Source organism: Cryptotermes secundus, unplaced genomic scaffold (assembly GCF_002891405.2).
Source record: "Cryptotermes secundus unplaced genomic scaffold, Csec_1.0 scaffold1363, whole genome shotgun sequence".
Classification (NCBI taxonomy): Eukaryota; Metazoa; Arthropoda; class Insecta; order Blattodea; family Kalotermitidae; genus Cryptotermes; species Cryptotermes secundus.
Genome location: NW_019720593.1, coordinates 98,897 through 123,704, shown reverse-complemented (window position 1 = coordinate 123,704; position 24,808 = coordinate 98,897). Strand labels below are relative to the sequence as shown.

The window sequence follows — 24,808 nt, the reverse complement described above, 5'->3', positions numbered from 1 at the left end:
TATTTATTGCTGTTTGTCAGTTACAGTCTTGTTTTCGTGGGGCGCCCTCTCTGACGAGAGGATGGGCCTGTGCTTTGTACATGCTGCTGGTCCTTTCCAGCGCAGTATTTTTTGGGTCCGAGTCCCTTACAAGTCCAAGTCACATTGCAACTGACGGTCCATCAGTCTGTCTTGGTGTCGAGCCCCGGCTGGGGCTGAGGACCAGATTTTTTCCTTTTTTTTCTTATATGAAAGTTACTGTCCTTTTCATTTGGGGCGCCCTCTCTGACGAGAGGTCGGGTCTGTCATTTGTCATAGTCCGTATTAGTATGTCCATTGTCAGTATTAAAGTATATTTACATTTTTAATCTTAATTCCCATTTCTATGTACAATATATACAAGGCGTCTGTCAGTCTAGGCTCAGTACAACAGATTTTGCCCTATTTCTAGTAGTATTTGCTACCACGGCAGTCTAGTCACTTGAACGGTCATATGCCTGATCGCAGCCAAGTTTAAGCCTATAATACTTTCTGTGTCGGGTTTCGCCTTGTCCGATGTTGCGAACATTCTCATTATCATGATTTTGTATGACTTCTGTTTGTTGCCTGCATAATTTTGCTATGTAATCATATACGTATGGAATTTTGAACGCCGTGTGCAATTCGGGGACCGGTGTGCGCCTTGGAAAATTACCAATGGTGCGGAGAACCTTGTTTTGCAGGCGCTGCAATTTAACTAGATGGGTGTCTGCCGCAAATTCCCAGGCGGGACTAGCATAAGTCATTACGGATTTAATAAAAGCTTTATGGAGGATCAGTTTAATGTTAGCGCTCAATCGCTCACTTTTAAATAGGGAATATACTCTAATGAATGTTCTGAAGGCCTTGGCTTCGATCATTTCTATGTGTAATCTCCATGTCACTCTCTTATCGAAGATTACATCTAGATATTTTGCACTATTTACAAATTGAATGTTTCTTCCATTTAGAGTAAAACAAGACTCAGGCGGTCGACGACCACGAGAGAAGTAGATCCCCTGAGTCTTATCTTCATTAATTTTTATATTCCAGCGCTCACACCAGGTCTCCATTGAGCTGAGACCGCGCTGGATTTTTCTAACAATAAAACCCTCTTTGCGATCGGTCGCATATAGACAGGTGTCGTCCAAAAAGAGGGCCAGGTTAACACCATGAGTTTGGGGGGCATCATTTATGTACAAGTTGAAAAGAGTAGGGGAAAGGACAGAACCTTGTGGCAACCCTGCTTGCATTTCCCTTGGCGTTGACATTTCGCCTTCAACCGAGACCCTGAATGTACGCTGAGAAAGAAGGGACCCAATAAGCTTGGTCAAACAGTTCGAGAATTATACAGCAAGCCTGAGTGCCTCTTTCTTCAATATGTTTACGGAGGGATTTCAAAATTGCTTTTTCGAATAGTTTTCCTGTCGTGGACAGGAGGCTGATCGGACGTAAATTTTGAGGAAATTTCGGGTCTTTAACCGGTTTGGGTAAAGTTATTACTTTTGCTTCCTTCCAAGTTGTTGGAAAATGAGAGAGCTGAAGGCAATGATTGAATAAATGAGTTAGGTGAACCACTGGTTGCCTTGGAAGGTGCATGAGGCATTCATTTGGGATGCCGTAAATTCCACAAGCCTTTTTTTAATTTCAGGGATTTTATTAATTTCTGAACGTCACATGGTCTGATCCTTTGAGGGGGGTTTGTCGTCTACGCTTTCCAGCAGAGCGTGAACTCTGGCCTCCACCCGCCGTTCATGGTTATCGTCGCACAGATCATGCGGAGTGAACTGTATTTCCAAACAGTCGGCAGTTTCGTTGGCTTTAACCGAAGGGCGAAATTTAAGGTCAGAAGAACCATAAATAGCAGTTAGTGCCCTTGGTCCGTCTCTTTTTAAGAGAGATTTCGTATGGGCCATATCCCCTGAGGTGTGACTTCAGCGTTACCTATTTTTGTGTCCCACCGTTCAAGTGTCTTTTTTCGGGTCATTCGCCTGATGGATTTGGTGACCCAACTGACTGCCGTTTTACACGCTGGATCCCTGGTTTCTTGCCACAGTTTTCGTAGCTTCCGTTTATATTTTATCAAACGATCTAGACCAGGAAGATCGCTGTTTATGTCCGAAAGTGTAACTTTACTTGTCGACAGCCTATATGCCGAAGCAATAGAGGCTGCAAAGTCGCGTGCCGCTTTATCGGATTCTACCCCCGAATTAATTTCTAGTTTAGGTGATATTAATTCAGAAGCGAGGCTTTGAAACCGCTCCCAATCTGTAAATTTTTCAATGGGTACCGAAGGATTCCTAATTTTAACGTGATCCAGTATGTGGAATACTATTGGTAGGTGTTCTGAGTCCAAAATATCAGAGAAGAAGACATCTGACAATCTGATATTTTGGTGAACCACGATGTCTAACACGTCACCATTTCCCGCAGGGGAATAATGAGTGGGGCACTGTGGTGCTGAAATTTCGAAATCACTCCTATCAAATAAATCCGTAAGTTTCAAGCCTGAGGGGTTTGAAACTCTGCTATTCTGAAATGGATGCTTAGCATTCAAATCACCTGCCAAAATAGACTTTCGTCTGAAGCTTAAGAGCTCAGTGATGTCAGCATCTCTCCAGGCTTTGCCCGGAGATTTGTAAACAGCTGCAAGCAGCACTTCGCTATTACCAATTGGTATGCAGACCCCTGTCGCTTCTACTGAAACAAGGGGTGNTATGATGACGTTCGTCCGATGAAGGTTACTGCAACGGCAGTTCCGCCTTTTCTGCCTGAGTGGCGGTCGATTCTATAAAAGTGGTAATTTGGAATAAAGAACCTCTCATGAGTTTTCAGATGTCTCTGAAAACAGGGCCACATCTACGTGTAGGTCTTGCAGCTGTTTACTGAGCTCGTAGCGCTGCCTCCCAATGCCGTTCGCTTTAAATGCTATGATTTTGAGGGGCCTATGAACTCTAGTGGCCATTTTGTTTCATTAGGTTTAGAACGATTTTAGTACTGGCCATTATTTTTTCCTCCTCGGACACTGCACCACTGACCTCTGTCATAATCTGCTGTACTGCAGTCACTACTCTCAACATATTGTCGAGAGATGGACTGTTTACATGAGTGGCCTGAGTTGACTGACCTGTTTTTTGTTCCTGTACAGGGACCGGGAGGCTCGGTTTCGTGGCTTCCGGTGGAACTGCCACTGGAATTTGGTGTCTGAGGTCGCTGCCCCTGCGATGTGCTGCCACGGAGCGCCGCCGCGAAAGAGACTCCAGGAGTAACGATATTCGAGGAGAACACCCTTCCCTATGTAGATTTGGGTGCTCTCTGCGATTTCCTCCTTTGCTCGCGTGTCTGCTGCCCCGATATTTGGCGGGATGTGGCTTGTCCTTCCTTCAATTCGCAATTACAGCAAACTGGAGTGGAGGCAGCGTTCTCCTTCTCTGGACATTCTTTGTGCAGTTGGCCACCCCGCACCACATGCAACGGGGAGGTTGTTTGCAATTGGCCCAGACGTGGCCAAACTGTTGGCAGTTGTGACATTGCGTAAGGCAACTCTGTGCTCTATATGCATCAAACGAATGGAAATGTGGCAAAGGCTAACGGGTACATTTTTCTTTGAAACCCCTTACATAGGCTTCTCGCGGACCACACAGGAAGCAGCATATATTGTTGGACGTGTTTACCGACCGATTTTCTAGCAAAGGTCGCTGCACGGAATCCACTGTTGCGTAAGGTCACAGCTTAGCGGGCAGGGGTGTTTACCGAGCGTTGCGTAGTGACGGGATGAGTGGGGATGTGACGTCACTCGCAGAAACGCAGAGGTCACTTGACCCCTACTTCCTGTTGCGCTATCCAAGCGTTCACAGAGTTGTCGCCTAGCAACGCTCCCAGCAACTCTCCCGTTGCGCGTGTGCCCCGAGGCCTCTATGGCCTAACATTTCATACATAGAGCAGACACGTAACACTGCTCCCTCCTTAAGGTTGCTCGTCCCGAATAGCCTAACGGTGCATCCCTGTTCCTTTTCTTCCCGTTGTTTCCGCGGATTCCTGCTACCAACGTCTGCATTCGGTCTTACTATTCTTTTCGTTTCATTTGCGGTGTTCATTCTACCACATCCACCCTCCTTCAAGGGTGCTTGTACCGAGCTTTTCCATGGTAGAGCGTGATATATTTACACTACACCTTTTTTTATTGGGAGTCTCGCTTTTTAATCAGTGTTGGACCAATATTTTTTGACACATATTATACAATTTTAGTTACGAGTAAAATTAACGCGACGCGCGTCGACCTCCGTTTCGAATAAAAGCGCTGTCTTCTTTGTCCTTTTCCTCGGAAGAGGAACGAGGACCTGCCTCCTACTTGGTTGGTTAGGAAGCGACTGTTTGCTCTGCGGAGAGTCGCGTGATGTTGCAATGGCCCGATTGGCTATCAATCCACGGTGAATACCCGGGTGACAAACCTCAGCTAATTACACCACAAATGCAGCCGCTTTACAGCATCCATTCCTTCTTAAAATATTCCAAAGCGTCCCAAAAGAAATTCTCCAGGTCTTATAATTTTTGCGAAATGTTGCGTCAGGTTACGCAACTCTCTACATAGAGTCTACCTCGTGAGTTGATTTGGTCACATTGCATCTTACCCACTTGGATAATGTGTACTTGTAATGAAAGAGTTATTATTCAAGTGATCAAATTAAAATATTGTAACGTGTTGCGTCACTGAATACGCCGTAGAGATTGTTAATTGGTTTATTTAACAACCTACAAATCACGGCTACAATCAATTATAACAATATTGCGGGGTTTCACAATTTATAACCTTATTCTCAAATCAAATCACGCTATTGTCAGTAGACTTCACGTATTAATAACGCGGGAGCTATACAAGTCTCCCTGAATTACACACTCCAGACATAACTGTACTAAAGCACGCGCTAAGTCTCGAAAGCACACAATAAGTCTTCCGCTCGCTGACTTCTTAGTTATCGCACACGCGTCTGTAACTCGTAACTTGCGAACTGAGAACTCGTTGATAACACACTCGCTCGTAGGCTTGCTCGGAACTAACTCGGAGGTAGCTCGAGGACTGAGAACTGACTATGAATAGCCTTCGCTGCTCCTTATGTAGCCTCGATCGGACAATACTGAAAACGGCCACGTAATAAGCACCACTGTTGTCTGGTGCCGTCGTGATAGCAACGCTGTGCACCGCTGTTACTACCGTCATCTCTCGCAACCACTGTTTACCCGCGCTGCCTAGCAACCCGCAGTACCCCTTGGTGACGTCACCGCTGTTGACGCGCGTTGCATAGCTACCAGGATGCCGGGACTCGGCTAACTTCGGCTCCGCTCGGGTCACTTCGGCTGGAGGGGCGTCATCCATAGCTCAACATGTCACAATATATACAAAGGGTACTTAAACTGCATACAAAATAACTGTCATAGTGGGGAGGGCACACTCAACTCCTCACTGGGACTAGTTCTCTGTTATAATCAAAGCCAGTGACCCTTAACTTCTTGTTCATTTTACATCCCAGTGGTTTTCTTTTCCGTTTTAAAGTTTTCCAACCACATTACACAAAGCTCCTATTTACCCAAGACCATTTTATTATTACTCATTAACCTAAGTACTGCTTGTAAGAACATAAAAAGCCATAATTTTGGTATGTAAGTATATCCCAAAACTCATGGTGGTGTTTCAAAATATTGTAACTTGTATGGCTAGGCAACGGCGCGATAAACATTTCGCGTAAGCGCACTCAACAATAGGGCGAATATTTACAGCTCGTTTCTAGGAAAAGTGAGCGCAACAATGGACTAACGAGGTAGCTATAACGTGCTGCTTTGCAAACTTCAAAAAATGATGGCCAAGTGGAAAGCCGATGGAGAAATATGGAATGCTGAACGGAAAGCCGACCAAGAAGTGGTGGCAGGGCTGGAAGCCATTCGCGACAAGACAGACACAATCCAGACGAGACGAGCAAAAAACGGAACATCAAGAATGGATGGTCATGAGGTTCTAGAGACTTGATGACGTATGGACCACCATCGAGTGATGCAGTGCGATGGGTGTTGGGGCTGCATGAAACTGAAACTGCAATACAATATAATACAGGTTATCTTATGTGCATTATCTCGCAGTATAAAGTAGCCCAGAAGATAACAGCATGAAGTAAGATTTGAGGCTCTTACAGCCGTGAATATCAAGATTACTATCCTCTGGGATGTCACCGAACTTTGGTGGAGAGGTATGGATATTCTTGGGAACGTGCTGCCTCCCTTTCAAGCAGACTACCCAGAACACAGTAATCTACATATTCAATGGATGTTCGGAAACTGGCTCAACAAGTTGAAGTATGCCTTCAGCGTGATGGCTGTAACAATGAATATGCCTATAAGCACTTAAAGTTCACATTTTAGGGCAACTTTAGGTTACTTTGTATTTCAGACTACTTTATACTGGCTCATCATGCCACATATTAGAACAGCTATTCTCAATCTTTTTAGTATGTACCAACATTCATTTCAAAAAAAAAGAAGTCCCACCACAGCAAAAACAAGTCTAATTTCCAATCTACATGGATACTCTGAAATTACAGTTTAACTGAATATGCAGATTATTAACTTGAAAAGTTCTAGAACGACAGTTTCACTACATTCTCTGTGAAGCGGTAAACCTCTGGTCCACACGGTACATACACCTTAGGCATAGATGCGTGCATTGACAACATGATTAGTTACTAAAACCAGATATAAAATCCACATCTAAAATTTATGTAAGCACATTCAAGTGACTTATGTGGCCGCATCACAGCAGAAGCGGTTAGTCGCTGGCTTCCCACCATGGCAGCCTGGGTTCGATCCCAGGTCTGGTCAAGTGGGATTTGTGGTGGACAAAGTGGCGCTGGAGCAGGTTTTCTCCGAGTACTTCGGTTTCCCCTGCCAATCTTCATTCCACCAATTGCTCCACAATCACCCTCACCTATCATCTGGGGCTGGTACAATAGGCCAGAAGTGGCCGCAGTACAAGAGACTTAGTCCCACCCCACTAGCAATAAAAAAAAATAACAGCTGCTTTGGAGTGAGAAAACAAGTCAAGGCCTAATATGATGCTCAAGCCTGCACTGACAGATATTCTGTGTATATCCTGCATAAATTCACAAAGTTTGCAAAGTGCCCATGAAGTACAAGTGCCCTCACCTGGACGATGTGTGAGTGAGGGTAACTGTGCAAAATTACGGAACAGCAATTGTGGCGCCTACTCAGACAGACCAACACATCCTCTCATTGAGGAGAGCGTATTTCCAAACACATGAATGGTCTTGCAAAGAATAAAACTTCAACCATATGTCCTGATGGTGCCTTAAACCAAGAACAACTTTGGTGGTGAAAACCATCAGCAATTTAGTGGATTATACTGGACTAATGACTTACACGGACTGGAATTTTGAGTCCAGGTAGGGGTATGATTTTTCTCATCTCTACATTGTAGAGACTAGTCCTGGGGCCCACCCAGCCTCCTATCAAACTGGTACCGGGGTCTCTTCCAATGTGTGTAAAGGGGACCAGGGATGCTTCCACTGCTCCGTCCTTTCACAACACTACCTTTTCCTTTAACTTACTTGAAGGGTGAATGCCATTCAACCCCACAGTGTCAAGGAGGAAGAACCATTCTTCCCTGGCCCATCTTGGCTATGTTAGCATATGACATGACATGCATACAGTAGGACCACACTGACAGTGAAATGGACACAATCTCCACATCTTTCTGTTCCACACGGTTTATACGATTAATATCTGTGCCAAAAGCAGATGTGGGCTGATTAAATGCTGTGCCCCAGCAAGTCTGACCTTGTATCAACTGTACTGTGCTCACATTATCTCAGTATTCCATTACTTACGAACATACAGCATGACGACCTACAGGTACACACATGGCACAACCAGACTTCATTATCATCCAATTCAACAATGAACATCACAGACATGAAACAATTTGATGATGTGACAAGTATATTCGTGCAGAGGTTGCTCTCTATACTCACAACCGATTATCTGTGGGGATACAGGCTGTACCAAATGACTCTTTCCAGGTTATTCTTTGGTTGCTGCAGGGAAAAATGTCATGTCTGCTTTGTTTAAAATTGTTCCAAGTTCACCACTTATCAAGCATTATTCCATTCGATGCTAAGTAGCCTAAAATACTAAGAGCATCATAAAATAAACCCTAAAAAACACATGCTTGCCAGAACATTTACTCTTGTAGGATACCTGTAGATTCTAAAGGTTTCTGGAATTGCTGGATTTTTGGACTTTGTCCATTGACCTGCTAGGAAGAGCCCTTTCTAATGGGCCCAGCAGAGTAGTTGTGGCCCCCCTCCTCAAGAGAGGACCAAAACAGACCCAGTTCCTGAAATGGTAAATTCTCTTGTTTTGTGAACACCACACAATGAAGAGAATTCAAAAACCCTGCAAGTGATTCTGAGTGATATACAATACCAATTTTAAATTCTGAATTTTGGTGAATGAAGCGTAAGTCAGAAACTTTTTCTTCTCCTTCAGTTAAGGTACAGGCTTCTATGTCATGTTCAGAGTCTCACTGTTATTTGCTTTCTCAGTCATATTTCTTATTCCCCGACATCTGTACTGTTATTTGTCTCTTCATCCATCCTTTCCACGTGGCTCTTCATGTCAGTCCCTCTGCTGCATCAGCTACATCAAGCAACTGTTTTGCTGTGCACAGCATGTGCTCACAATGTGATGTAAAATTTATACATTAAAACAGTTTCTACAACCAGTGGGATGTGAGGTCTCTAAAATAACAACTTCCATTAGTGATTACTAACTCAGCTCCCTGGAGTTTCTTATGTAGCAGTAATTAAACTGGAGACACATACTGGAAAAATTCAAGGTTTGTTTCAGTCTGGTGGGAATACAGGGTTTCATAAACTGACTGGCTGGATGCGAGTCACTGTGCTTGTGTATACATACATAACATACTGTACTACCCCAATGTATATAACAGGGGAAACCAGACTTACTGACCATCAGACACACATTTGGGTTGCTTCAGCAGGATGGGGTCAACAACAAATTCCAGTTCCAGACAATCAATCTAGAAGTTCAAATGCCAAATATTAACCAACTTCACACAGCTGCACCTTTCCAGAGAAGCTACTAGTTGCTCAGCTACTCAATGAATTACCAACATGAAATGGAATGCAAGGGTTCATTACTATTCACAGCCAGACACTGGTCCCTATCGTGAGCCAGATGATTTCACTCCATATTCCCTTCTTTAAGCATACAGAATACACAGCATCAGCCTACCTTCACACTTTTCTGAGGACAACTGCAACTTGCAAATCCATTTGTGCACTGCGCACTACTTTATATGGTGAAGACACACAAAATTGAACACATATTCCAGGACCATGGAGCAGGATCAGTTCTGGTGATGCAGCGACAGGAATGTGTGGTGACACATGAGGAAGAGCTCTGCTGATGCAAAGTTATTAAGGGATAAATGTATGGTACATCTTATGCAAAATGAAGCAAGCGTTCCTTGGCAAGAGAAGTGTAAGTAATCAGAGATCACTTGCTCAGAGTGACCAATAATTAGCTTCATTTATGATGCAGTTCATTCAGGCAGTGAAGAAAACAGGTATGGAGGGAGGGGCATAACTGCACTAAATTTAAGTACAATTAAAAGTGTCATTCCACTACATGAAACCTCTGAATTCCAATTAATAATATTAAGGACACTGCCTAATTTTTTTAAAGAATTATATATGAGGGTGAGTCAAATGAAAACCTTAAATTTGTAATAAAAAATCGAAATTTCGTGACAGTATCCTGTAAGTTTGTAAGCGTGCTACAAACAGCATGCAGAATGGCCTGTAGGTTGCAGCATAGTGCAGATACACGAATACCGTCACACCACCAGTATAAGATGGCTGCCCCACTTGAGACTTGCACCATGGAAGAACAGCATTCTGTTATTGGTTTTTGTGTAGTGAAGGTGTGAAACCTATTGAAATTTATCGAAGAATGAAGTTTCAGTATGGTGATGCATGTTTGTCACAGCAGCAAGTGTACGAATGGAGTGCGAAGTTTGCAAATGGTGTGTCTTCAGTGGAAGATGCTCCTCATCTGGGTCAGGCACATCGAGTTGTGACTCCAGAGAACACTGCAGCAGTTGAAGCCATAGTAAGGGAAAACCGCTGAGTGACATTGAATGAAACTGCAGCAAGTTTAAACATTAGTCATGGTTCAGCACAACATTGTGCACGTGAACCGTGCAATGGTTCTTCTCCATTAAGCTCCTTGGAGTGGCCTCTCCAGACACCAGGATGCGAGCTGGTCCATTCTTTCCCACTTACGTCAGAATCACGTGTTTCACCCCCCCCCCTCCTTAGCGTGATTGCAAGCCTTCATGGTAAGTCAAGATAAGCGATCGTCCTCTTCTTCCCTTACATCTTCGTCTGGTAACATTGCTACGACTAAATTTGGTTTTTGGAACAATTAATTTGATGATATTGAAATTTTGTTTCAGCACGTTTTGCGGATCAAAGGGGGAGAAGCATCCCTCACGAGCTAGTCGGGGCTGGCTGGTTCGTGAGGTAAATGTTTTGAGTTTCTTTGGCCAAACTGCAAGTAAGTGACTTAGTGGATTTGTGCACGCCATAAGGAGTATTGGCTTTGGTTGTATACGCCATGTGGTGTGGTTTAGTTGATTTGCTGCACCGTGTGGTGGGGTGTAATTTTGGTTTTAGTTAGAGGTTGTAATAACGAGTAATTGCCCTTCAGCATGGTTCCCTTGTTTACTCAGGTTATCAATGTATTTCCTTGTGATAGGAAAAGTTGATTTGAGTACATGTGTACTGGATGTTTTTAGATACACCATGAGGCGTGGCATAGTTGATTTGGTGCACCGCCAGGCGCAGTGTAATTCTGCTTCAGTCAGCCACTGTATGTAATAACCAGTAACCGCCCCTCAGGCATGTTTTAATTGTATACTCAAGTTATCAATATATTTCCATGTTTTAGGAAAGTGTTTGAGTATATGTACACTGTGTCGCCATATGTACCATACTAGCTCCTGCCTAGCTGATCCACCCAGCTTGGCCTGTCGTAATGACCTGGGTTTTCCTCTCTCAAGATCCCTAATCCAATCCTAGGGAGGCATACTGCACCACGCCAGCAAGCAAGTACTTAATTACGGGCCTGTCCCTTACCCGTATAGAAGGGGGACACGGCTCACAAGATGTGCTCCAGTTTCACAAAGTGTCTGCAAGATGGGTGCCATGGCAGCTGACTCCTGAATTGAAAGACTAACGTATTGATGCTTGTGAAGAAATTCTGCGGTGCTTTGAATGAGGTGATGACTTCCTTGCAAGAATCGTTACTGGGGACAAAAAAGTGGGTTCACTTCCACCAACCATAAACAAAGAGAGTGAGCAAGGAATGGCGCCATTCGTCATCTTCAAAACCGAAGAAGTTTCGAACACAACCATCAGCAGGGAAGGTTATCCTGATTCTCTTTTGGGACGAAAAAGGCATCATCTTGGAGCACTACATGCCTAGAGGGACCACTGTCACCAGAGCATCATACTCAGATCTCCTAAAAAATCATCTTTGGCCTGATGCTGCTAAATTAACATAACTGTAGGAGAATGTCATGTCATGTCTGTTTCCACTCAACAAGACAGGGCACTGCACACATTCAGCAATCAGAATCAAATGGAACTCATGGGCACAGATCTTTTGTACCATGGGACTCAGTTCATTTACCATCAGTTCAAAAGCAATCAACTCCAATATATTGCAGCATTCTACAAAATTCAAGCATGCCACACACAGCAAAACTATATTACTGTTCCTTTAGTCTAAACCCATCTCTGCTGCTCTATGATTTACTGCAAACATCAACATGTAGCGCTGATGTCTCTTCAGATGGCTCTCTTTATGGAATGACTTATTACATACATCACAACAAAATGGCTTCTCCCCACTATGAATGTGTTGATGTATCTTCAGATTATTCTTCTGACTGAATGACTTTTTACATACATCACAACAAAATGGCTTCTCACCACTATGCATGTGCTGATGTCTCTTCAGAGTACTCTGACGACTGAATGACTTATTACATATGTCACATATAAATGGCCACTCCCCACTATGCATGCGCTGATGTGTCTTCAGACTAATCTGATGACTGAATGACTCATTACATATGTCACATATGAATGGCCGCTCCCCACTATGTATGCGCTGATGTGTCTTCAGATTACTCTGCTGACTGAATGGCTTATTACATACATCACAACAAAATGGCTTGTCCCCACTATGTATGCGTTGATGTGTCTTAAGAGCACTCTGAAAACTAAATGACTTATTACATACATCACAACAAAATGGCTTGTCCCCACTATGTATGCGCAGATGGGCCTTAAGAACACTCTTAAAACTGAATGACTTATTACATACATCACATATAAAGGGCTCCTCCCCACTATGTATGCGCTGATGTGTTTTCAGAGTACTCCGACGACTGAATGACTTATTACATACATCACAACAAAATGGCTTCTCCCCACTATGTATGCGCTGATGTGTTTTCAGAGTACTCCGACGACTGAATGACTTTTTACATACATCACAACAAAATGGCTTCTCACCACTATGCATGCGTTGATGTGTCTTAAGAGCACTCTGAATACTGAATGACTTATTACATACATCACAGCAAAATCGCTTCTCCCCACTATGCAGGTGCTGATGTGTCTTCAGACTACTCTGCTGACTGAATGACTTTTTACAAACATCACAACAAAATGGCCACTCCCCACTATGCATGCGCTGATGTGTCTTCAGACTAATCTGATGACTGAATGACTTATTACATATGTCACATATGAATGGCCGCTCCCTACTATGTATGCGCTGATGTGTCTTCAGATTACTCTGCTGACTGAATGGCTTATTACATACATCACAACAAAATGGCTTGTCCCCACTATGTATGCGTTGATGTGTCTTAAGAACACTCTGAAAACTGAATGACCTATTACATACATCACAACAAAATGGCTTGTCCCCACTATGTACGCGTTGATGTGTCTTAAGAGCACTCTGAAAACTAAACGACTTATTACATACATCACAACAAAATGGCTTGTCCCCACTATGTATGCGCAGATGGGCCTTAAGAACACTCTTAAAACTGAATGACTTATTACATACATCACATATAAAGGGCTCCTCCCCACTATGTATGCGCTGATGTGTTTTCAGAGTACTCCGAAGACTGAATGACTTATTACATACATCACAACAAAATGGCTTCTCCCCACTATGTATGTGTTGATGTGTCTTCAGATTACTCTGCTGACTGAATGACTTTTTACAAACATCACAACAAAATGGCTTCTCACCACTATGCATGCGTTGATGTGTCTTAAGAGCACTCTGAAAACTGAATGACTTATTACATACATCACAGCCAAATGGCTTCTCCCCACTATGCATGCGCTGATGTGTCTTCAGACTACTCTGATGACTGAATGACTTATTACATATGTCACATATAAACTGCCGCTCCCCACTACGTACGTGTCGATGTGCTATCAGAATTTGCTCTTGACTGAATGATTCTCCACACTCATCACAGGAATATCGTTGCTCCTCGCCATGCACAGGTTGAAGTTCATTCGAATTACCCTGGAAAATGAAAGTAAATAACATGAATAATCCTAACACGAAGAGAAATAAGTCTGAAGCTCCAGTACAGTGAGATGTTAAATCAGTAGGCGTGAGAGTGGTGACAGAGAGGGGAGGGAGGGAGGGAGGGAGAGAGCACACACCCCCCTTGTGTGGTGTGTGCCTGAGTCCATCAGCATGTATGGAGGTTTCTGAGTCAACAAAAGTTAAGCTGCACTGCCACTGTTTAACAAATTCCAAATTAAATAAAATTATGCATTTGTAAGGCTGGACACGCATCTAGTTAATAGTGGATAGGCCCCTAGAATGAAATAACAATAAAGGCTGGGCTAAAAAATGATACTAAGAAAGGCTGCATATGGCCCAGCAAAATCCCTGAAACAATATACAGAGTGTCCCAGGAGGAATGTGCCAGACTTTGGGAGGGTTAAAAGTATGCTGATATAACCCAAAACACCTATGTCCAAAGTTGAATTGTTACGGAGATAATGGCCAGAGAAGTGTGAAACTTTGACAGGTGTTACACACTTGTCGATTATGAAAAACATATTAAAACTGTCATAAATATGTGGTTTGCATAATGTTAATAATGTACATAACATCAAACTAACTTGTGACTGACATGAAGCCCTTAAATTGAACTACAAATAAACTTGCACGCCATGTCATAGTTGTCGTTAGGGTTCCAAGCACTATACATGACACATGAAAGGCAAGCACTGATGTAACATTGCTGACTGTGCATTCTGGTATGCAAGTGTATGCGGCTAGTGTCACTCGTCATCACCACACTCAAGGACAAACTTTGATAAGACTTGTCAGCTGACTGGTACAGTGCTTGGACCCACCAGAAAACCACACTTTTCTCGGGCCATTATCTCCGTAACCGTTCAACAAACCACAGAACAATTTCTGCACCCATTCAAAACTAATGATTATACTGCATTAAAATAACAATATTTTACATGTATAAATTTAATACATCAGTACCTTGAATTTGCAACTGCCACAACCATCCAAAATATAGAGTACAGTAACTTTACATTCTGTATGGGTGTGCATGCACTGAAACCTGGAAGGTCCTGCCTGACTGGTTTGCACTTCATAACCTTGCTTGGTTCCAGCTTATAAATTTCTTTATAGCATGGTAACACATATAGCATTTCACATTCAACCTTGGCAGAATCATCACCAAAAGGGTCATGGTTCCAAAATAACAACAATAATAATAATTAAAACCCTATGTACTTGAGAGTGCAGCGAGGTCTTTGCTTATGTATAACTTCCGAGACTGCGTAAGTTTGTAGCCATTCTGGTTTATGTTAGTGTTCCTATTTCTATGCAGATTTTGTGCAGAACATGATTGATATATTACTGTCTCACAGCCTGCAGACATAACATGGTGTAATTACTTATTTCTCTTTAGCTTGTGTTGGGTGAGGGAGCAATGTCACTAGATTTACTGCAAATTTTTTCATACCTGTCCCTCACTTGATAACATGTCTGTGTGCTGTGCTGGTGATGTGGTCGGTGTCTTGGGTGGTACTAGCAGGAAGATGTACAGTGTTTAACACATAGTGTGGTGTATTTTTTTTTGGCACTACAGCCCCAATTTAGGCCTTGACCTACCACCAAGACACTCTATTTCACTTTGGTTTACCAGATCTCAGACGTCCTGTAGGATTCCTTGGGCGGGTGATCAGCTCATCACAAGTCTCTACCTGTACGCAAACACAGAAACACACACGTACACACCAAACATTCATCCACTGAGTGGGATTTGAACCCACAATTCCAGCTTCCAAGTGAGTGAAGGGAGTGCATGCCTCGGACCCCTTGGTTACCGTGACGGGCTTCGTTTATGGGTGACCATGTGTGAATACTATACAAGATGGAAAGTTCCTGGACTAGGTCAAAAAAGAAATACTGACTTAACTTACTTCATATTGTCTACCATCTCTTTCAAAACAGTCTCCTTGGGAACGTATACAGAGTTCTCATCATTGTTTCCACATTTCAAGAGCGCCGTGGAAGACATTTTCCTCAATGCTGTCGAGTACCACTTGTGATTCCCTTTGGATGTCAAACACTGTTTCAAAACATCGTCCCTTCAGTTCCATTTTCAAATTGGGAAAGAGTGAAATCACAGGGGCCTAAGTCTGGCAAGTAGGGAGGACAGGGAGCGAGAACCATGTTGTTAGTCAAAACTCTGTGGCTTTCAAGGATGTGTGGATGGGTGTGTTGCCGTGATGAGGGGGCAATATGGCACATGTTCAAATTTTCTGTTGAGATCTCCTGGCAAACTCCATAACTGATCCCAATCGTGTCTGCAAGCTCATGGATTGTTTGGTGTCAGTCTTTGTGGACGAGGACTGGAATTTTTCAACATTTTCTGTCGTTTTGCTGGTGCTTGGTCGCCCTGAATGTTTGCCACCTTCAACTGACACTTGACCAGCCTTGAAATGTGAATGCCATTCAAAAACCACTGTCCCACTTAAAGAACATTCTCCAAAAGCCTCACAAAGCATTTAAAGAGTTTTGGCAGTGGATTTACCAAGTTTCATGCAAAACTCGATACAGACACACTACTTGATTTTGCCATCCATCGTGGACAAAATGACACACAAAGTGGAAAAAGCATTAGAGTAAAAATAATGCATGTTCAGAGCAACGTGTCATATGGCAGACTGATGCAACAGGCTATTGGCCTCCACTCTCATCTTCTTTCACTAATGCAGTTACAACAATAAGCCCAGGAACTTTCTGATAGCACCTTATATTGAACGTTTTTTGCCTTCGTTGTGTTTATCTTTAAGTAGATTTATCTTTTTGTATTTGTACAGGGAGGTTCTTATGGTTGTTGACTGGTTCACAGCTCTGCGTTTCCCGGTGACCAGCACAGAGCCGACTGAGTAAGATATGAATTTTGAGAATGAACATGCCTGATGGTCCATAATGTTTGGAATTAAGGGAAGTTAATAAATTTGTGGACGGCTTGATGGCATTATATTTCACGATAATCAATGCAGTTCATGTGTGGGAATTTGTTTATGATTTGTCAGCAGTCGGCGGCAGTTATCAACTCCATTAGTCATTTGTTCTGTTACTGTTAGTGAGCACTGGGTTCTATCATGATGCGATATACTTTAGAGCACTGTGCATTTCTTTATGACACTTATGCCAAATACAATTCTGCTAGTAAGCGCCGGTGAAAAATTTGTGATGAAAGAGTCCCAGGAGACAAACAATTCACAATTTGGTGAATAAACTTTGATTAATGAGACTATTAATAGACAAAAAACAAAAGAATAAGTGCCCAGTGCTCAATGTCTAGCTCAAAGAGACTGGAGTGTCAGAGGAGAGTGCAAGAAGGGCAACACAACTGCTGCAGCTTAAATCATATAAGACATTAGTAACTGTATACATTTCCGCTCATTCTTACTGAAATTATATCTTTTTTATTGTGCATATAAATGCATATTTTAAAGTTTTATTGGTTTTACAGCATAATTTGGCATAATTTTGAAATAAGGTCATATTTTTGTCATTTTAGAATAAATTCTTTGATATACTGTACAATTTTTGCTCCATAATGTTTTGTACTACAAAATAAATTTCAGACTGGACTGTTGCTCCAATGTGGTATAGAGTTCCAAGTGCATGAAGTTTGTATTAAAAACCATATTTTTGACTGGACTGTACTTGCTGTTACAAAGTCAAAATTTGTGGAATGCAACATTTATAACCTGGCTAGCTGGCTTTCCCCAGTCTCCACTTTACTATACTATATACAACATACTAAGATGGAAAAGGCTGGCTAGCCAGGCATATAACCATTCCAGTTTTGAAAGTATTCTATTTATATATGAGGGGGTACCCAAAAATAACCGGAATTTATTTTTATTTTTTATTTTTGCATTTTTATTGAACTGTATATTAGTCCCCTTCAAAGTATTGTCCATGTGCATTAATGCACTTGTCCCAACGCTTTTGCCACTGCTCAAAACAGTGCTGGAATTCTTGAGGTTGGATACTGTTCAAAACCTTAGGCGTGTTTTCTTTGACTTCATCCACATCACGGAATCGCTTTCCTTTCAGACTTCTCTTCATCCGTGGAAACAAAAAAAAAAGTCCGACGGAGCCAGGTCGGGTGAGTAAGGTGGATGAGGCACAATCACCATGTTGTTGCTTGTCAAAAACTGTCGGACCATCAAAGCTGTGTGGGCTGGAGCATTGTCGTGGTGAAGCAACCAGTTCCCATTTCTCCACATTTCGGACCCGTCGCACACTCTCTTGTAATCTTCATAACACATCCAGGTAAAAATGTTGGTTCACTGTTTGTCCTGGCGGAACGAACTCTTTGTGGACAATGTCATTCACATCAAAAAAACAAATCAACATTATTTTCACATTGGATCGCACTTGACGCGCTTTCTTCGGTCGTGGTGAAGTTGGAGTTTTCCACTGGCTTGATGATTGCTTTGATTCTGGATCGTACCCATAGCACCAAGACTCATCGCCAGTCACAATTCTTTTAAGAAATTCTGGATCGTTCTGCACTTCACTCTTCAAGTCGCGGCAAACATTCACGCGGTTTTCTCTTTGGTCATCTCCGAGCAAGCGAGGAACAAATTTTGCAGACACCCGTCTCATGTGCAAACCTTCGGTTAAAATTCGCTGGACCGTGCTCCATGAGATGTTCGTTTCCTCAGAAAGTTGGTCAATGGTCTTTCGACGATCTTCATCAATTGCACGTTTGATTTTGGCAATGTTTTCGTCATTTCTTCCTGTCGAAGGACGCCCGGGGCGTGGCATGTCTTCTGTTGACATGTTGCCAGATTTGAAATGGGAAAATCACTCACAGACCTGTGATTTCCCCAAAGCATCATCATTAAAGGCTTGCCGAAGCATCCCAACAGTCTCGGCTGCAGTTTTCCCTAACAGAAAGCAAAATTTCACGCACACTCTTTGTTCCTTCTGGTCGGCCATCTCACTAATCGCCAAAGGGTTGAAACAGGAACGCACACAACAGAGCACCACAGACAAAACACTTAACTCAGACTGACGCCAGCTCACTAACAGTTGCAGGAGACCCCCAGCTAACACCACCTAGCAGCACAACTCGTAACTACAAAGCATGCGCGCGCAACAGGTCGGTTCCGGTTATTTTTGGGTCCCCCTTCGTATGTGGAGGGCCTTCAAACACTTCAGCTTGACTTTACAATTCCTAGAGTACATGTAGTTCATGTTCAGTTATGTGCACGAGTTTGGTGAAAAAGTGTTTAGTACCGATGGAGATATATTTCATTACAAGCTATGCAACATAAAAGTTACAGCAGAAAAGCGATTTACTGTGCAGCAGCACTGTAAAACTTCTAAATGTGTTAAATGTTTAAGCTGATTACGAGTATCTATAAAGGACAACAGACAAAGTTTGTTGTTTAAAAACAATTCCGCTAATTCTTCTTCTTCTTCAACGAACAACAGGTCAGAATTCTCGAACGATTTGTGTCAATAGACAGTTTCTTTGAATATTTCAATAGAGAAATTACATAATCAGCACTTCAGAACATTTCTGGAGACATACACTTGTCATCCTATCCCAAGTGATCGACGTTAAGAAAAATTCTCTCTCTCTATATCTTATGAAGATATGTTAAATAAGATTCGAACACCTGTTGCTGACAACAAGATATAGGTTTCCTTGGATGAGACTTCTGACACAGATGGGCGGTATATCTCGAATGTTATAGTTGGGACCCTGCAGATATATTTCTTCTTGATCGTGGAGTTCTTGAAAGAGCAAATCATTTGACTACAGCTGTCCTATTTGATAATTCCATGAACTTCTTGTGGCCAGATAGAATACAGTGAAATAATGTCCTTCTCCTAGTAACAGATGCTGCTCCATACATGAGGAAGGCTGCCAAAGGACTTCAAATTCTCTACCCGAATATGATCCATATTACTTGCCTCGCTCGTGCATTGCAGAGAGTGGCTGAACAAGTTCTAAGAAATTTTCCAGACGTAGATAGGCTAATTTCAAATGGAAAGAACACTTCCTCCACAGCCTTTCATCACATGAGGGGGGGGAGGGGTCTGTGGCATATTATTGTGAAAATTACACAACCATTGAGAAAGTGGTTAATGACTTTGACAGCTGCGAGTCAACATCAATTAAAGCTGTCAAGGATTTCTCTACCGCTCTAGCACAAAATCTGACATATATAAAGTCGAACTTCTGTTCAATTTCAAGTGCAATAACTCGTCTGGAAATTGTAGGGACTGAACTCTGTGATGCGTGGGACACTGTAAAAAGCATTGAGAATGAACTAAGCTCATCTCATGGTGAAGTAAGCAACAAGATTAAAACCAAAATAGAAAGTGTTCTTCAATGGAATGCTGGTTATTCAACAATAAGCAAGACTGCTCATATACTTTCCGGTAAACCAGCAACATTTGATGATGATCCAGAACTGTCACCAAATGACCTGACATTCTTCAATTATGCTCCTGTGACATCATGTGATGTGGAACGAAGTTTGTCCAAATACAAAACCATCCTCAGTGACAATCGGCAATCTTTCAAATTTGAAAAATTCATGTAGTTATAAATTGCAATTGTAACAGTGAAAATTGAGAAGTGAATAACTTTTGTTACGGAAACATTGTAAACTGAGAGCCGAATAAGCTTGTGTTCTATATTGTGTTTTTAGCTAAGAGAATATGAATGCAAAAATCAGTATTAAAAAGAAAACAAGAAATGGTTTAATCCAGTATGAAATGTTCCAATTCCATCAGTTTTCTTTCCTTCAGAAACACAATACGGCTAATTTGGTAAGTAGGGCCTACTATCATACAAGTCATCATTTTTATTCTTAAACTCTAGTAAAAGTTATAATTAAAATTGTGAAATTATATTTCCAATTTAATATTTAAGGTCATTTTTACACTTTTTATGATATACGTGATGTAATTTGGGGTCACAATTGCATGCATTTATTCATAAAAATCCGGACCCTAGTAATAATGCATGCCTTGCAGCTGTGCGATCCAGCTAGCCAGGTTCAATTTTGCAGTTGGTTTCTACAGTGGATCACTGAAGATGAGATTCATCTTGAACTGACAAGGCATGGGTTCACTTGCAGGAATACATAAATACAAAATATAATTGCTACTGGGTTTTACTAAATCCACATCTAACCCATGAAGTATGGCTCCATCCAGTGAAAGTTTGAGTCTAGCATGCTGTAAGGGCAGCAAGGAGTGCTCTACCTGTGTCTTTTTAACAGAACAATTCACTGTGAAAGATATGTACAGTTCGAAGGCCACGCCATAGCTCAAGCGGTTAGTCGCTGGCTTCTCGATCCTGGGTCTGGTCAAGTGGGATTTGTGGTGGACAAAGTGGGGCTGGGGCAGGTTTTCTCCGAGTACTTCGGTTTCCCCTGCTAATCTTCATTCCATCAATTACTCCGCAATCACCCTCACCTATCATCAGGGGCCGGTACAATAGGTCAGAAGAGACCACCTTACCAAGTGGACTCAGTCCCACCCCCCAAAACAAGTAAAAAAAAAATTATGTACAGGTCATTCTCAGACAATTCTTTCGAGAGTTACAAAAGCAGAAAGACTCTATGGCTGGTTTCAGCAAGACTCAGCTACTGCCCACATTTCATGTACATCTATGCAAGCTTTGTCTGGTATCTTTGGGGACAGAAATATCAGCATTGGTATTTGGCAGGCACATTCAGCCGACCTTAATGCTTATATTTTCTTCTGTGGTTCTCTGCAGGACAAAGTTTAAAACAATAAAACCCATGAGGAAGAACTAAAAAAATATTCAGAGGGAAATATCACAAACTCTGGCACAACAGCTTTAAGGGTTAATCAGAACCCCTTCTGCTGGTGCAAGGAATGTCTACGTGTAGGGCGACAGCATTTTCAACAATTTCTGTGACCTGTGAACTGTATACTTCATTCCAAACGTTACTGGCCACAGGCACACTGATACACTGGCAAAATTTGTATGCACCTTGCAGCCAGTGGTGCATCAGTCACTGTGAACATGCCGAGAAAAGTAAGAACCTCCGTCTATATGTACATGTAGAAATTTTCTTTGATGTTCATTACTAGCTTTATTTGTGTGTTTAATTACATCCGTTGCAGATTCCACTTCACCACAACTGCGTCTATATTTTAGGATGTCTTGCCAATTGCAGTTCTTCACTACTGTTTTTATACCTCTTACACATTCTCTGTATCTTAATGTTTAGTCACCTTTCTGTCTAACTGAAAACAACAAAAGAAACTGTCATGACAACCAATCACCTGATAGCAGGTACAGAGGTAACTCACAGAGTGTCGGGTATATTAAATTTACTTCAAACAAAGGGCAACAGGCAACACATGTCTGTAATCTGTCAAACATTATCACAAAGCTATAGAGAATTATCAGTTATACTATAACAAATCCTCAACATAATGACAGCTCTATGTTATTACATGGATAGAGGCTGCATCAAAGCCAGGAAATAAATAAATGATATGGGAACTATATGATGTAGTAACAAAGCACGGCTTAGTGGAATGGTACAGCACATGCAACATTCAACGCACTACAGTTGCCTAGACACATTAAAAAAAACCTTCAAAATCTAGTCAATAGCACAGTAGAGCTGTTTCATGTTCACAGAGATGGATCTCAGACAGACAAGCAGCATTTCTACACATTTGTGTTATCTGCCTAACAGTGCATATACAGCTCACCTCAGGTTCAGCCTTTATTTCTGGAAATGTTATTGGGACAGGATCCTCTTCCTCTTCTGCATCTGAGACTGCCTCAGCTTTTACATTTGTGGCCTGATCTGCACCATGAGGTGTTGGGTATGTCTCACCATATGGACCCACTAAAGTGTTCTCCGAATTTGTACAGTTCTGTAAAAAACATCACATCCTTCTCAGAAATGGATGTACAACACCACACATTAAACAGCATATGTTTTCCTTGCTATGGCTGTTTCTCATCACATCTAACTCATAAGAGCTGTTTTGTGTCTTCTCTACAGCTATCATGATCACTAGAAAGTACTCGGTTCACAGTTCAGTGACCTTCCCGAGAAACTATCAGTCACTGCAGCAGTACAGAAAATATCTGCTTTTTTGGTACCTAAAAACATCACAATGAAGAGCTCCACAATTGTAACCTTCGTTCACCAAGCATAATTATATGATCAAGTCAAGGAGGATGAGATGGGCAGCTCATATAGCAGGCATGGTCGGAAGTGGAATGCATATATGATTTGCTGAGAAAGCCAGAACGAAAGAGACCACTAGGAAGGCCTAGGCATAGGTTCGGAAGATAATATTTAAGTGGATCTTTAAGAGACATAGGATGTGGTGGTGTGAACTGGATTAATATGGCTCAAGATACGGACTTGTGACAGGTTTTTGTGAACGTCAATAAACTTCCAGGTTCTATAAAATGTTGGGAAATTCTTCAGTGGCCAAGCAACTGGTGGCTTCTCAAGGACTCACTCACCCCCATGAAGTTATTTATTGTACCTAAAAGCTAAAGTCAAGGAGGATGAGATGGGCAGCTCCTATAGCAGGCAAAGGGGAGAAGAGGAATGCATATAGGATTTACTGAGAAAGCCAGAAAGGGCTCACTACTGTGTTCACCATGGCTCCATATTCTGTGGCAAACAGTCTCAGTACAAACCCTTCCAAATTATTTCTTTATAATCTATCTTAATAGCAACTTTCCATTCGCACTCAGGTCTCCCAAGTGGTGTTTTTCTCTTTGTACGCACTTCTCACTGCTGCATGTGCACTACATGACTTACCCACATCTCTCTCCTTGAACTCACTGCTCACCTACAGAATATCCCAACCGTTACCACCCAAGTGTAAGAAACTGTCCACATGGATTATGCAAACTAACAGAAGCGGGTAACAAAATATTTAGTTTCTCTGATGAAGAGAATTGACATATGAAAATAAAACTCTTGTCTGTGCACACAAGCATGAAACACAATACCTTCTTTCACAGCAAGAAATGTTTCTTCAGCTTCATAGAGTACAATACTTGCCACTCTTATTGCAAGAGAATGCAGAATCTTTTGTAACCTTCATCACAAGAAAAATATCTTGTAGGATTCACTGGAATTAGCTCACAAGAGTTCTAGTAATTTGAATTCTTGGTTCTAACATGTGTTAACTAACTGCAAACAGTTCTGTGATTCCCTATGGATTTTTGCTGCTATAGAATTTCTCTCAAATACAGTTCAGTTTACAAAAAATTTAATTTCATCTACATCAGAACTGCTTAAAAAGGGGGAAGTGATACATCACAAGCAACAAAATTCAACGAACTACAACTGTCTAGTGACACTTCAGAAAAAGGCCTTCAAAGGTGAGTCAGCAGTGCAGTGAAGTTGTTCTATGTGCACAGAGAGAGAGAGAGAGAGAGAGAAATGGAGATGACAAAGACAACTGGAATTCCTGCCTAACTGTGGACATACAGAAACACACAGCTCACCTCATGTTCAGCCTTTACTTCCTGAACTGCTTTTTCCACAGGATCTGCTTCCTCTTCTGCATCTGAGACTTCCTCAACTTTTATATTCATGGCCTGGTTTGCATCATGACTTGCTGGATATATCTCATCATATGGACCCACTAAAATCTTCTCTGAATTTGTACAGTTCTGTAAAGGCGTCACATCTTCTATCAGTCATGGCTGTACAACACCATACATGAAACAATATATGCTCTGATATATTGGGTTTTTGGACTTTATCCATCATCCTGGTTTTTAAGATAACTAATAAAAACACGTTTCGGAAACTGGATCTGTTTCCGTCCTGAGGTGAAGAATAGGTGTTTTCCTTCACCTGAGGACGGAAACAGATCCAGTCTCTGAAACATCATGTTTTTATTAGTTATCTTAAAAACCAGGATGATGGATAAAGTCCAAAAACCCAATATATCAGTGTGTTATACACCATCATCAGAATCCTATAGTAACTAAATATATGCTCTCCTTGCTGTAGCTGTTTCTCATTACATCTAACCCATAACAGCTGCTCTGTACAGA

General features: G+C 41.9%; 1 protein-coding gene across 1 annotated transcript; it reads right to left on the bottom strand.

The window, feature by feature from the left end:
- Window positions 1-13,350: 13,350 nt before the first annotated feature.
- On the bottom strand, window positions 13,351-24,368 carry LOC111870333. The gene is made up of 4 exons (XM_023862525.2): window positions 24,251-24,368; window positions 22,480-22,647; window positions 15,654-15,802; window positions 13,351-13,713 (listed from the first exon to the last, which is right to left on the bottom strand). The coding sequence occupies exons 1-4, from the start codon at window positions 24,338-24,340 to the stop codon at window positions 13,620-13,622; spliced, it is 501 nt and encodes a 166-aa protein (XP_023718293.1). The 5' UTR covers window positions 24,341-24,368; the 3' UTR covers window positions 13,351-13,619.
- Between the last annotated feature and the right edge of the window lie 440 nt (window positions 24,369-24,808).